Source organism: Gallinula chloropus (assembly GCF_964237585.1).
Source record: "Gallinula chloropus genome assembly, chromosome: 17".
Taxonomy (NCBI): Eukaryota; Metazoa; Chordata; class Aves; order Gruiformes; family Rallidae; genus Gallinula; species Gallinula chloropus.
In genome coordinates this window covers 3,107,535-3,121,150 of record NC_140102.1, presented here as the reverse complement: position 1 = coordinate 3,121,150, position 13,616 = coordinate 3,107,535, and the positions used below count along the sequence as shown (strand labels likewise).

The window sequence follows — 13,616 nt, the reverse complement described above, 5'->3', positions numbered from 1 at the left end:
GGGGCCGCGTCCGGGCCGCCGGCAGGTGAAGGAGGCGGCGGCCGCGGCGCTGCTCCTCAGTGAAGCGGCTGCCGGGCGGACAGGAGGGGCCGCTATGAGGCTGCTCTTGCTGGCGTGCCTCCGAGCGCAGACCGGCAACGCGACCACCGCGGCCAGGATACAGTAAGTGTGCCCCCCGCCCCGCCTTGCGAAGGGAGACAGCATCCCCGCTGCCTGCCCGATAGCATCCTCGCCGCCGCTCCTGCCCGCGGTCGCCTCTCGTGGGCGAGCCGGCAAGGAGGCGGGGCGGGGCGAGCCTCCGCTCCCTACACGCCGAGACCGCCGAATCTCTCCCCGGCGAGCAGCGGGGGTTCTGCGGGGCTGCCTCCGGGGCTCGGCGATGGGGGCCGGTGCCGGGGTAGGGCAGCGGGGGCCGTCGCCATTCGGTGCTCTCGCCGGCGCACGGAGGCGGCGTCTGCCCCGCCTCAGCCGCGTGGATGGCTGGCGCCGGGGGTGTGTGAGGGGACACGGCCGAGCGGCGAGGCAGGCCCGCTCTGCCGGCGCCAGGGGGGCCGGGGGCCTGCCGGCTTGCGGGCAGCCGGGGCCTGCCGGCTTGCGGGGCCGCGCCGGGGAGCGGCCCTTGCTGTGGTTCTGTCTGGGGAGCCGGCTCCCCTTTACCCGTACTGCTGGTGAGTGAGGGAGAGCGGGAGCCGAGGGGCTCCGACCAACCACACCCCCCCACCCCCCCGAGGGACCTTGTGCTCAGGGCGGTTCGCTGGCACGGGAGCAGTTCGCACTTGCAGGGTGACCCGGGTTTACAAGCCAAGAGCGGAGGTCCCTCACCGCCTGCCCCACAGAGCCCTTGCACAACCGGTGCTAGTGGTGCAGCAGGCTTCCTGAGGGTTGCCCGCTTTGAGAAACACCCAGAATGCGACTGGAAGCCGGTGCGAAGAGCGGCCGGTGCTGGGAGCTCTGAGATAAGGGTCTGTGTAGAAGCCATCCCAGTGCAGCCGGGGCGCCGCGGGTTAGTGCCCTGGCTGCGGGGGTTCAGCTCGCCTGGGCGTTACGGGCGTGAGTCTGAAGCGCTGGGAAATTGCTCCGACTAACACAACTGCATAAGTATTTACTTGATATTCTTTAAGCTCCCATTCAGGTTTATTTAGGCTGTGGGGAAAGGATGTGTCTGCTGGCATTTCTGAGGGCTTTGCTGTGCATGTGGGCTTTGTTTGAAAACAAAACCAACCCCCCAGAAGAGTTACGGTAACAATGAGACGGTTTCTGAATGTTTTTGTCCTCTTGAGACCTGAAACAGACTCGCTTGTTACCTGTCAAAGTCACCTCCAGTTTAGCTGTTTTTCTTTAGATACCCCTCTGCTACTACAGGTTTTCCCCAACCTTGATCTGCATCGCATCACACTTGTGTAATATTAAGCATAGAAATAACCATCTGACACTCTGTAAGTTTTCACACAGGTTGTGCTGTACCAAGTTCAGCTTTAGATCTGTGTAGGGTACTGTATTGTATAAGATAGTGGCAGAACATACCTGCTGCCTCATGTCAGTCACCCAGGCATTGAAGATGTAAAGGAAATGGATCGCAAAGACCAGAGAAAGCTGAAGTTTTCTGTGTTTTAAAAGAATAATTACATAATAAGATGTTGAAACAAATGGATAAAGTCTTATGTTTATAATACACTTTTGTTTAAACCTGTACATGGCAGCACAGAGCTCATGTATATTGGTTTCTGTGGTATTTTGCATTTCTTTTCGTCTTGTGATCCTTTTCTCTCATTGGATAATGCAAAACTGGTTATTCTTGGGGAGGTCTGTGCTCATGCTTTCTCCATAAGATTATTTGTTCTACCTTCACAAATTAAATACTCGCTTCCATTCATCTTCCATTAATCTTCCATGAGGAAAGTCAGACAAACATTTAGATTATGGAGCCATTCAGAGGTAATCTAGTGGAAAGCAGGGTTTGTGTTATATTTGGTTAAACTAAGCCTGAATAAGCCAGACAAACAAATGTCCACATATTATTTCAGATTGTCTTTTAACTAAGTAGGGATTGATTATGCTCACATGAGCATACATTGAGACAGAATGGTTTATGGGTCACAGTAAGCAGTGGTTTTGGTTAGCCTCCTCCAGCTCAGGCTGATGTCTTACTATGAAAGAGGGCATAGACTTGGTGAGGTGCAGTGGCTCAGCTGACAGACGGTTTAACATATTACCATGTTAATGCAATCATTTGCAGCTATGTGAGCTCATCTGCAGTCATCTGTGCAGAGTACACCAGCTTGCTTTAGCATCCTGTTGCTTTACAGGCATACCTTTACAGGCGGATGCTGCTTTCTCATGCACATAGACCTTCAACCAGGAAGAAAATAATGAGGGAAAGGTCAGTTTAATTTGCATTCACAATAAAGGTGGATAAAGGATTCTAACAGAAATATCGTTTGAGGGTCAGTAACTTATGCCATGTTTAGTTGCTATCTTCCTATCTGCCATTAATGTTCTTTATAGTAATAGTATAAATGAGCCTGTATGGGGGAGTGGGGAGAAAGCCTGATCAGGAAAAAGAAGTAAAGAGTATTAACTAGAAATGAAATCCATCTTCCTAACTAAAAGGCTAGTCAAGTGACAGCTATCACTAAAACCATCCTGTGCAGCTACTTCCACCTAGTACTGGTTTTCTTAAGAATATGCCAATTAAAAAAATAATAATAAAAATTTATGTGTGTGGCCACAGCCTTGGGCATGTCACTTTTTGCACTGGTCTGCCATAGCTGAGGTTAAATGCCTGTGGTAACCTTTGTAACATATGTGTTAATACATAGAAAATACATATACCAATTAATATTTGGCTTCAGTTGTATATGTGTTTATGCTTACTTATTGTTTGCTCAGTTGTTTTTTTTTTACATATATATACTGAACCATGGTAACTCTTGGCTAAGGATAAATGAAATGATGAAGTTGTCTCAAGCTTGGCCACTTGCCAGCATAGGTTAATTTTATGGCTTAACATCACCGGGTATGCTATATTTATGATATTACAGCTGTTCCTATAACTGCCTCATCCTTTGCTAAATAAGATACTCATTTCCTGAGTTTAAAGTAACTGGTGACAAGGATACAAGAATGTAATTTGGCTAGAAATCAGCTTGTTAAACCAGTGATATAATGAACATGCTGTGGGCTTTATTCGTGTTGGTGATCTTTAATCACCTTAAAAAAATATGAACAATGAGTAGAGAATAAAACACTAAGCAAAAGTCTTTGGCTAGGCTGCCATCCTTCAGCCTTAGAAATGAAATCAAAGAGGGTGTTAGGAAAGAAAACAAATTAATCTTCTCTGCCCCTTGAAACGTTCCATTCATCTGTTATTTCTTGCTAGTAAGGAGGAATAGCAATATCGAGTTAATTGGTTAATTAGAAAGATTTAGGTGAAGTATTTTGTCAATATGTAAGTATTTTTTCGGAAAGGAGGATATTGTTTCAGTCCTCATTTGAAATGGGGCAGTTGAAATAGCCATTCTGTAAATCCCTAAGCAATCAACTGCAAGAGAATTAAATCTACCAATTCAATAATGTTTATCACCCCTCTTTACAATTATTTTTCAGCTCAGACATTTATGGGAGTCAGTCTGAGCCCCGACTTCTCTTCTGTTTAGCTTTGCCCTACCTGCTGCCATCAGAATCACACAGAAGAGCACTCGTGCACCAGATCCTCTTCTTGTCTTGGAGAGGTTTGTGACCGACCTGTGTGGGTTTGTACAGGTGCTGGTAGATTCCTGCTGCTGTTTGCCTGGCCATTCCCAGAGCAGGACAGCTGCAAGGCAGCCGTTCACCTTCCACCTTTGGAATGGAGGTGCAGTTGTTTACATGGCCTGCATCTGATGTATGCGGCATCCCAAAATGTTTTGTGTGGCCAGACCTATTTATAAGGCAGGATTAGACTCTGCAGAGTTAAATTTGCCCTTCCAAAGGACAGTGACTGACTTCAGAACATAGGGACAGAAGGATTCTCTCCCTGTTTTTGCTCACATTTTGGATTTCTGTTCTTACAGTGGGTTTTATTTATACTTCATTCAAGCTAATGCAACTGTTTGTGATGTTTAAAGAAGTTTGGGAGAGAAATTAAACGAATGCTTTAACAAGTATGAAAAAATTAATTTTGAAAAGAAAACAGGAAAGATGAAGCAGGGTTTCAACACTTGTAATTCCATCAACTTCAGTGGGAATTGCAAGTATTGAGTGGGAATTGCAAGTATTGAGCTCTGGACAAGTTCCAGAGAAGGCAGCGGCAGTGATGCTGCTCCCATAATAAGCTTTGAGTTGTGCTGTGCAGATTTAACAATAGTTGATGCATAGCTTTATGGAATAGAGAGCCTAGGGAAAGACATAATTAATAGTTTTGGTTGAAGCCTATTTGGTGCTGTTTAAAAAGTGTCTGTGTGTCTACCTACCAGGTACCTTTTAGAAATCAAACATTCTTTGTCTGCAAGTAATTCCATTGAAATTGAAATATCAGTGGAAAATCCTAACATGCATGTTTTTCAGAGGAACAGTGGAAAATAAAGCAAGTTTGAAAATTACAGCACCTTAGAAGGGCTTGTATTTTACCTTCAGCCATGCTTTGTTTGGAACTGTAACACTGTTTCTGTGTATGAAGACCTGTGAACTGCTGATTCAGGGTGAAGGAGGGAACACTGTGAGCCAGGATAAGTGAGAAGTAGTGATCAATAATGTAGTAAATAAAAAAGTGGAACATTATAAAATATCACATGGTATTTCATAGTTGCTTTAGTTTCTTTAGAAAACTTTAATGAAGTGAAAATGTGTCAGAAAAGGGTTGTATCTTTTAGCAGCATCCCTCTGCATGCAGTGTAGGTCCAGATCAGACATTTTAAAGTGTCTTGTAAGCTTCATGATTTCCAAGGGCTGTAAAAAATAGAACAAAAAAGATGAATTCCATGAGTACTAAAATAGTGAGGGGGGAAAATATTTTGTCCAATACTCATCTGAGTATAAATATCACGGTATAAGTAGTGACTTAAATAATGTACTCTAGGAAACGATCTTTCAAACTCACTCAACACCTGAGGCTTTCCCTGTTTGGTTACTTCCTAGTAAAACCCCCCAAGTCTGGAATGTGACAGCTGAGCTCCACTTGAGAAATATTCTTCCCAAGTTTTGTAGCGTTGGCTTCCATGACAGTTCTGGTAGAAAGATACAGCAGAGCAAGGCAAGTTCTGGATCCAAGCAACAATCACTGGTAGTTAAGACACTTGGAAGTTTATCTATGACAGAAAACTGTGATAGAGAGAAAATGTACCCTTGAGATTGTGCATTTTTCAGTGTTGTCTCAGAGTCACAGACAACAGGAGATGTGTTCATTTTTATTTTTCATTCAGAAAGTATTTGTTTGTTTGTTTGTTTATGAAATGGCAGAATAATGTGAATACACAGTTGCCAGGAGGAGAAAAGATATGGGTAATGTATCTCTTCTTTCTTGGCTTGATTCAGGGACATCTGTGACTTCATAGACAGATCAGCCTTCAGAGAAAAATCTCCTGCAGTTGCTTTGCAGCACCCCCTTATCATGTTCCTTGATAACAGCATATGTGTGAAAATCATAGTCTGCTTCTCTTTGCCTTTAAAGATGGAAAGTAATTTAGAAAATATGAAAATAACACTGTAAATTGCAGTGCTTAAATACTACCCCATAACTCTACTTCTACGCACATACATTTCCATATATGCATAATCTGAAGCCTGTGACTAATCATATTGAACTCAGCGGTATGTTTATGCGATTAAGGCCTCTTTACATCTGGGAATTCAAATTATTCGGGGAATAATTTGACAATTTTTCCTTCTTAAGCTCTATGCTAATTTTTTACATGCTCCTGAGTCATTATGTGTAGGGAAAAAAAATGAAGTAATAGAGGTAATCCACATTTTATGAGCCTGTGGAACACTTGAGGGAGTCCCCCTCTATTTACTGCAGCAACAGCTGTCATTCAGCTGTGAGGTTTGGAGACTGTGGAGTAAAGGAACTGTATTCCTTCCTAGTATATTTACAAAGAAAAAGAAAAAGTTGCTCTAGCTTGAAATTCCTAGTTGTTTCTTGATTCCTGATATCCTGAGAGACTTATTTTCAAATTAATTGTAATATGCAAGCATATTGCTTGTGCATTATAGTGATTTACGGTAATTGGGATACTGATGGGGAAAAAATTCTTTTAGACTATTTAATGAGCACCTGTGAAATGAGGGAATGCGTGCACAAGCATCCCAAGTATTTGCCCCAGAGATTTTTTCCACAGCTGTGAGAATTGGGCATCATTATTTAGATAGAAATTGAGAGTGTCTTTCAGAAGGCAAGCAGGTACTTGGTGCAAGTTCATGGGACAACTGATGTAAATAATTGCTCAACGGTGTAAATAAGGAGCTTACAATCTGGCTGTATTGTTATTATTTATTAGAGCTTATTAGAATTTATTGGTCTTGTTTCAAAAGAAGTTAAAAGTAAAATGAGTTTCTTTTTTAGAAGAAATACAGCGCCATATGTTGTGCCAATGGAGCTCTCTCTGATATAGTGCTAATACATTCCTTCCAAGGCCTCAAGACATTTTACAACATTTTTAGCACCAATTTCTGCAGTAATGACTAACTTCTGCAGGACAGAAAATTACATTCCTTGGGAGGATATGAAATGATGAGGAAAGGAAAGAGCTGGCATTATCCAAGAAGTTATTGAGCTAGCAGGATTTTAATGCCAGAACAATTAATACACTCTGAGAAATAAATCAGCTGGAACAGTATGCAATAAGCAGAAAACATTCCTGTGGTCTTTTTATAGAATTGAAAAGGTAAACACTACACATCAGCAGATATGGTATGCTAATTTCTGTCAAGACATGGACTTTCTCCTGTATGCATTTGGCTGAAGTCATGGGAAACATTGGTAGCTGATCCTGCTCTCCGTGGGAGGAATTATGAGCCTGGAGTATAAAAGAAAAGGCTAAAACAAAGCTCACATAAATGCCTGTAGTAAAGCTTCCTGTAATCAATCAGTTCCTGGACTTTGGGAGTCTTTTAATCAGTGTTTTAATATGAGGAATGACTGTATAAAAAGATAAATGGGTGAGCTGACACTAGAGTGAGGGGGGATTGTGGATTTTTTTTGTCTTAGCAATTGAGATTTTAAAAAAAAGACTAAGTATTTGTGTAATTACTTTTATGTAGTTTTTTCCTTGTACTCCAATTATCCTGTGCCTGTTCTGTGAATGGGTAAACTAAGGCAAGAGTCCATTAACCCCACATTTGAACAGCAAGGGAATACAATCTCAACTCTCCAGTTTTAGTTAAATATTATTCTTTTTTTTGCATATTCTGTATTTTTAATAGCATTTAAGCATCTATTTGTGTTTTGTTTTCCTGATGGCCTTTCTCCAGAAGAAGGATCTGAGAATCTTTAAGACCAACATCTAATGCTCAGTTCAAAAGGTGTCTTTTCAGCGTAATTAAGCTGAGGCTCAATCAGGAAAGATACTGGTGATACTTCACTTCTGCTGATTTCCATAGGTGATGCTGATACATTGTGGGGTCAGCCCTTAAAATGAACACAGGTTATTGGAAATGTGCCTGTGGCTTCCCAGTAGTGAAGGTTAACAAATGCTTTTTCCTTGTAAATAGCTCTATGGTTGCATGAATGAAGTAGGCATAAGGGTGAATGTTGGAGCATAAAATTATTAAGCAAAACAGTTTGATTAAGCTTATTTAATATAATGGTTTGCCTACAAAATTAATAGTATCTTTTTTTTTTCCTTTTTTTCTCCTGTTCTGATAATGAAGGAATCATCTACATGCTGCAGGTCATACCTGTGTTCTTAAAGATGCTTTCATGTATCAAAGTCCAACTGAAATAGCAACTCTAATCTCCACAGACAAGTTTGATGCAGCCCTGGCAATTCATCTTTATAAAGGAGGCAGACTTCTGCAAGGTAATGCTCTTTTATTTTTCAATAAAAACGCCTCTTAAAAAGGTACTGAAAGAGAAGAAAATTAATACAAACAGTTATAAATGGCTGTAAATGTATAAACCCACATGCAGTGTAGTTATTCTGTTTATCCACTTTCAACAAATGTTCAGAAATGCTGAAAAATCTTTCTCTGTGGGAGATCTGATCCAGAGAGGAGAGAACTAAATAAATGTCCTTTCAGAGCACACAGTGCATTTCATAATTAAGTACTTTAACTACATTAAGATAAGAGCATTATATTAACATTAAGATCCTTTCAGCAAATGTGTTCTTTCAGAGGACAATGGCTTGGCTAAGTATAGCTGAGGTCAAACACAAGAAAGCAGAGAGGCTAATTTGATTTTTCTGCTCAAAAATGAGTCAGGGTTTTTTTGGACGTGAAATAACTTTGAGCTGTCGTTCGTGCCAGCTAAACTGTGGGAGACAGGATGTTATCACACAAATAATAAAATTTTCTATTGTATCTAGCCATGTAGAACAAAATTTTAGCCTGCCATTAATGATACAGTAGAAGCACTGGCTTCCAAAATTACAGACACTGTCACCTACTGAAATTGCAAGTGTGTTTCCAGTTTGGAGATCACACTGATATCCTACAAGTCTATTCACTTGGACAAAGGTACATAATTTGATACTTTCATCCGATCTCTCATGAGTTGTGTTGTGCTGGTTTTCAGGCTTCAGAAGTACCCCCACAATTTGTGCAGGTGGGTTTTCAGAAAGCCTGAATTATTGTGTCAAGCATGCCTGGGTATCTTTTGTTACAGTGGAGCTCTGATTTCAGTAGGGATCCTACAATAAATATGAAAAAATAATTCTGTAAGATGATTTCTGCTAACATATATATACGACTTCTCTTCCTGGAATGTAGAGTTGCTTGATTTAGTGACAAGCCCTAGAATTGCTTTGGAGAATGCTTATGGAACGATTTAGAACTGTCTTTTCTGTTTTGCCTTTTTTTTTCATAAAGAACAAAAAAATAAGGTTGAATTTTAAACGTTTACTGTAAAATTTTATTGCAATTTTGACTTGGATAGCATTGCCCAAATCCTATTGCTATTAGCTTTTTAAAATCCCAAGTGACCTACAGAGCCTGATGCTTAAATGATTTACAAAAAGCTGAGTAATTTAAGTAAGTCAGAGTTACACTGTTCCAAAAAGTATCTGCAATAACTGAAAGACAAATAAAACAGAAATCTGTGAAAAGCAAGGCAGTGAGCAGTGTGATTGCTGGGATGATCCTGTTCAAACTGTGAAAGTTATTGTAAATGTCTTGAAGAGAAAAAAGTGATGCAGAGGACACTCATGATGCTTGTAACATTTAATCTCTCCATACCCTATATTAAGATATACCTTAAAGAAGTGTAGTGATTACAGTCATACCATTACTACCATGTTACCAGTCTTTTGTGCCTCATCCTGGAAACTTTGTTTATGTGATTGAGGGTGTATGCTAAACACATCTAATAGATGGCAACATTATTATTTACTTTTTTGTTTATTAGAAAGGCAGTGTGTATTTTATATTGTATTGCAGAAAGTCAGTCTCTTGAAAATCAGTGCTGGGGTGCTTTGGTAGTGCACATTAGTTCTCTTCAGGAGGTTGTGGTGAGCTGGGGGAGGTCAGCCTCTTCTTGTAGATAAGTAGTGATAGGATGAGAGGGAATGGCTGCAGGTTGGGCCAGGGGAGGTGCTGGTTAGAAATGAGGATAAATTTATTCTCAGAAAGAGTGGTTGGGCCCAGGAAAGTGGTGGAGTCGCCATCCCTCGGGCTGTTGAAGGGAAGATTGGATGGGGTACTTAGAGACATGGTTTAGGTAGTAATGTAGGTGGTAGGGGGATGGTTGGACTGGATGATCTTGGACATCTTTTCCAACCTAGATGATTGTAATAAAAAATCCTCAAAATGTATCACCATGATGAGAGGTTTTGTAGGCTGTCCTACTGGAGACTGTTTCTTTTGCAAGCTGCAGTCCCATTTTGAATTTTAAACTATGTTAAGCATGTAGTAATTAGCTACTATGAGTCTGTTATTTGTTAGTTTAATGTTGTGTAAAACTGACCTCTTAATTGTTTTCAGTGCTGAAGCAATCAACAGTAAACATTATTGTCTGCTATCTTGATTAGTTTAAGGAGAGAACATAACTGGTAACTTGTCAGTTACTAAAAATAACCTTGCTCCAAGGAAAGAAACACTATTAGAAAGGACTCTGACACTACTATTGGCTTTTTTATTTTCATCTAAGTAGTCTTTGGCCTTGTCCATCCATGTAAGTCCCAGCTGCTGTTAGTACAGAAGTGCCACCCTGCTGTGTTTTGGCAGCTTTGCCCTTACACAGATATGAATTTATTCTGATGCTGTGTGTCAAAACCAGGCTTCTGCCAGAGAGCATCACCACTAGGATACGTATGCTTTTGTTGATACTGTAAAATTTGAATGTTGATAAGGTGTTCTGCAGTTTGTCCCACAGCCAACATGCCTTCCTCAGCCAACATGCCTTCTTCTGCTCTTAGACATCCTAAAAGAACTTCTGTAACTTGGGTAATCACAGAAGGTCTTGGAGCAGCTGTCTATAGACACAGATCCATCTTTTGAGGTGAAACATTGGGTTTGTTGCAGGTTCATACATAATGCCTTACTTAATTTGCTGGTGTGGCTCCATCTATATTTTTAATAGCACTGAAATTGGCTTCAGAAGTCAATATTTTAAAAAAAACCCCACAATTAAAAAGGCAGTAACCAGATTGCAGGATGGTCACCCAAATTACAAAATTGGAATGCTCGAGGGGGCAGGGAATGAGTGTCTCTGGCTAGATACCTGGGACAAATCTTTGCAATACTGCATCTTATTAAAATGTGAATAACACTTAAAATATATATGCTGTTTGGTGGGCTGCCAAGTGTAGAAACCAGCTTATTGTTTTACTAAGCATGTAAAAGGCAAAGAAAATCTCATAGCTACACAACAGTGTGACATGCTGTGAAAGTGCTTCGTTATTACAGGTTTTTTTCAGTGCCAGAGCCATAGAAATTCAAGTTTCTCCAGGTTTCTTTTTCAAAGGCTTTTGCTTATACTGATAATCCTGTAGTACAGTGATTACCTTGAAACGTTGGTCAACTTCTCATCATAGTCATTGCTTTGCAGGTAGCAGAATTCCTTTTGGAATTATCTTTGGTGGGACAGATGTCAATGAAGATATCAAATGTGAAGAGAAACGTCGGGTAATGGGAGCAGTACTAGGAGAAGCCAGGTAAAAGCATGTGTGGAAGGTTTATGACAGAAAATGGCACTTTTTTTAATGGCAGGACTCTTAAGAAACTGTTCCATAAATGCTTGGAGTCACTGGGAGATGCTTAGGCCAGCAGACAAAGGAGAGACTACTTGAAATCCTTATGATCTCTACATACTACCTTATAATTCAGTGATGAAAGTAGACCATTTCTTCATAAAATAATATCTCTATGCATTCTATTAATTTTATATTTCCTCTGTTACAATTGTTTCATCCTATTTGTCTATGTGAGAGCTGGCAGAGGTAGTGCTGAACTTGGTCTCTTGGGCTGTCAATTTTGAGAAAGACTCAAATCCCATTAAAAGCTAATGAAATCTTTGCCCTTGCTAACTAATCCTGGGCTTTGTCTGCTGAATTGTAACTGTTTTCTAGAAGAATAGAGCTATGAGTGTGATGAGGATATAAAATCCTAAGGTGGGTAAGAGAAATGAGAAGAAGAATAGCAAGGATACTTAACCTGGGATTTGGCAGCATATTGCTTTGTAGACTAGCCTGTGGTAGACACTGTGAAGACAGTCTGTAATGGTTGGTGTAACTGTAGACTTTAGCAACTTATCTGTGGTGTATTTTGATGTGTTTGTAATGGATACAGTTTTATGCAATCAAGTTTTATTTTCTTATCAAAATTATTTTAGATTCTTTTTATTTGCAGAGGTTTAGGTACCCAAACACACATCTAAATATCTCCAACAATACCCACACACTTCTCGTTTGTATGCAACTATCCTGGCCATACCTATGTAGTATTTACATAGTGAATCTGTAGTAGTGGAGGCAGTTAATGATGAGTTAGTAGTGGAGGTCTGGTGCTTTAAATAGCAAATCTTTGTTAGTGGTGGGGTACTATATACTGTAGAAATATTATCAGCCTAAACAAGGTTGTACCCCGTTTGCCAAGGTGCTGTGCCAGAAGTGCTAAATGTTCTTCAAGTTGTTTCTTTTAAAACCTGTTTCTTAGTAAACTGGTTTATGTTTCATGTGTTCAGACATATGAACTATTTTGTATTAACTAACACATTTCATGCATGAAGTGCTACCTGTACAAGCAGAGCAAAGTGCTCAACAGTTTGACTTAGGTGAAGTGACAACTATAAATGCTGGCATTTGTCCTGTTGCATCCCAGAGTCAAACCTGTCTTGGAGGCCTGACATTTAACTTGCTGACAGAGTTCTTGACTGGAAAGCAGGTGACTCAAATGTAAAGAGCTTTTGTTCTTTTTTTTCCTGCTAGTGTGATCCTTTCTCTAGATACATGAACAGAGAAGCAAAGACTGAAAAACAGTCTTTAATTAAATAGTTTCAGGTTTTAGGTGAATTGGTAAAGGAGTGTTTCCAGGATGTTTTAAAGTCCAGAAAAGTTCCAGTGACATCAAATGTAGTTAAAGAATTTATCAGAAATCAGAGAAAAGGGCTAAAGCCAGAAACATTTTGTGGATGTAAATCTTCCAATGAATGAAATGAATTTAACAGCTACCCTAAGTCTTACCAAGACAGAGGCTAAGGTGGTCACCTCATGTGCAGCCAGAGCAGCAGGCTCTACTGCTCCCATTCTTCCTCTCCTCCTTTCTCTTACTTGTGGCTGTGTGACCCACCATTCCTTGTGCCAGGGTTGGACTGCTTTCTAAGCAGGTTTTAACTCACTAAATGGTGTAAAATTGGCTTCCCCCCCCAGGTTAGTTTTCTACCCTTTAATAAGAAAAGCCAGCTTGTGGAAGGATTCAAGAAGGATGTCTTTTAGGTGGCAGTAAGCTGCTACAGCGTGGCACTCAGCCTCATGGAGCTATAATGTGAGTGGTGACTTGAGCAGTTGAGTCATCACTCCAGAATCTAGCTCTGTGTAAGTGCTTCCTGAGCACAGCAGGTGCGATAAAATGGAAGCATCTAGAGCATCGAATCAAATCCAGTGGGACTGCTGGCATACTTTAGAAGAGCTTAAATATCTTGTTGAGCAGAGCTTGCTCAGGATATTATCTCTGTTCATCACAGCCTTCTAGCTGAACCAGATAACTACAGTGGTTCAGCTATGGCAGTATGCATTTTGGTCCAGGTTAGCAGTGAGGAAATACAGGCAGCATCTGCAGCAGGCTTATACCTCTTAGTTTTGTCTTTGCTAATACCACTGTACGTTTCAGCTATTATTAGCTAACTTAACACTGGTGAAGATATACTGTTCTGTCTATGGTACACTATAAAATGTGGTAGATAAACAGATTTTAAAGACAACACTTAATCACACTCATTGAAAAATCATTAGGGCATGTCTTAGTGACTAGTAGTTGAAAAGTAACTT

The 13,616-nt window shown here is 40.6% G+C and overlaps 1 protein-coding gene across 1 annotated transcript in view; it reads left to right on the top strand.

The window, feature by feature from the left end:
* Positions 1–94: 94 nt before the first annotated feature.
* Positions 95–13,616, top strand: part of GLT1D1 (glycosyltransferase 1 domain containing 1) — a gene marked incomplete at both ends in the record, with an annotated part of 53,149 nt that continues 39,627 nt past the window's right edge. Inside the window, 3 exons of the mRNA XM_084272083.1 lie at positions 95–162; positions 7,846–7,994; positions 11,180–11,285. Of these exons, the coding sequence (XP_084128209.1) occupies positions 95–162; positions 7,846–7,994; positions 11,180–11,285 (323 nt within the window). The remainder of the gene's footprint in view (positions 163–7,845; positions 7,995–11,179; positions 11,286–13,616) is intronic.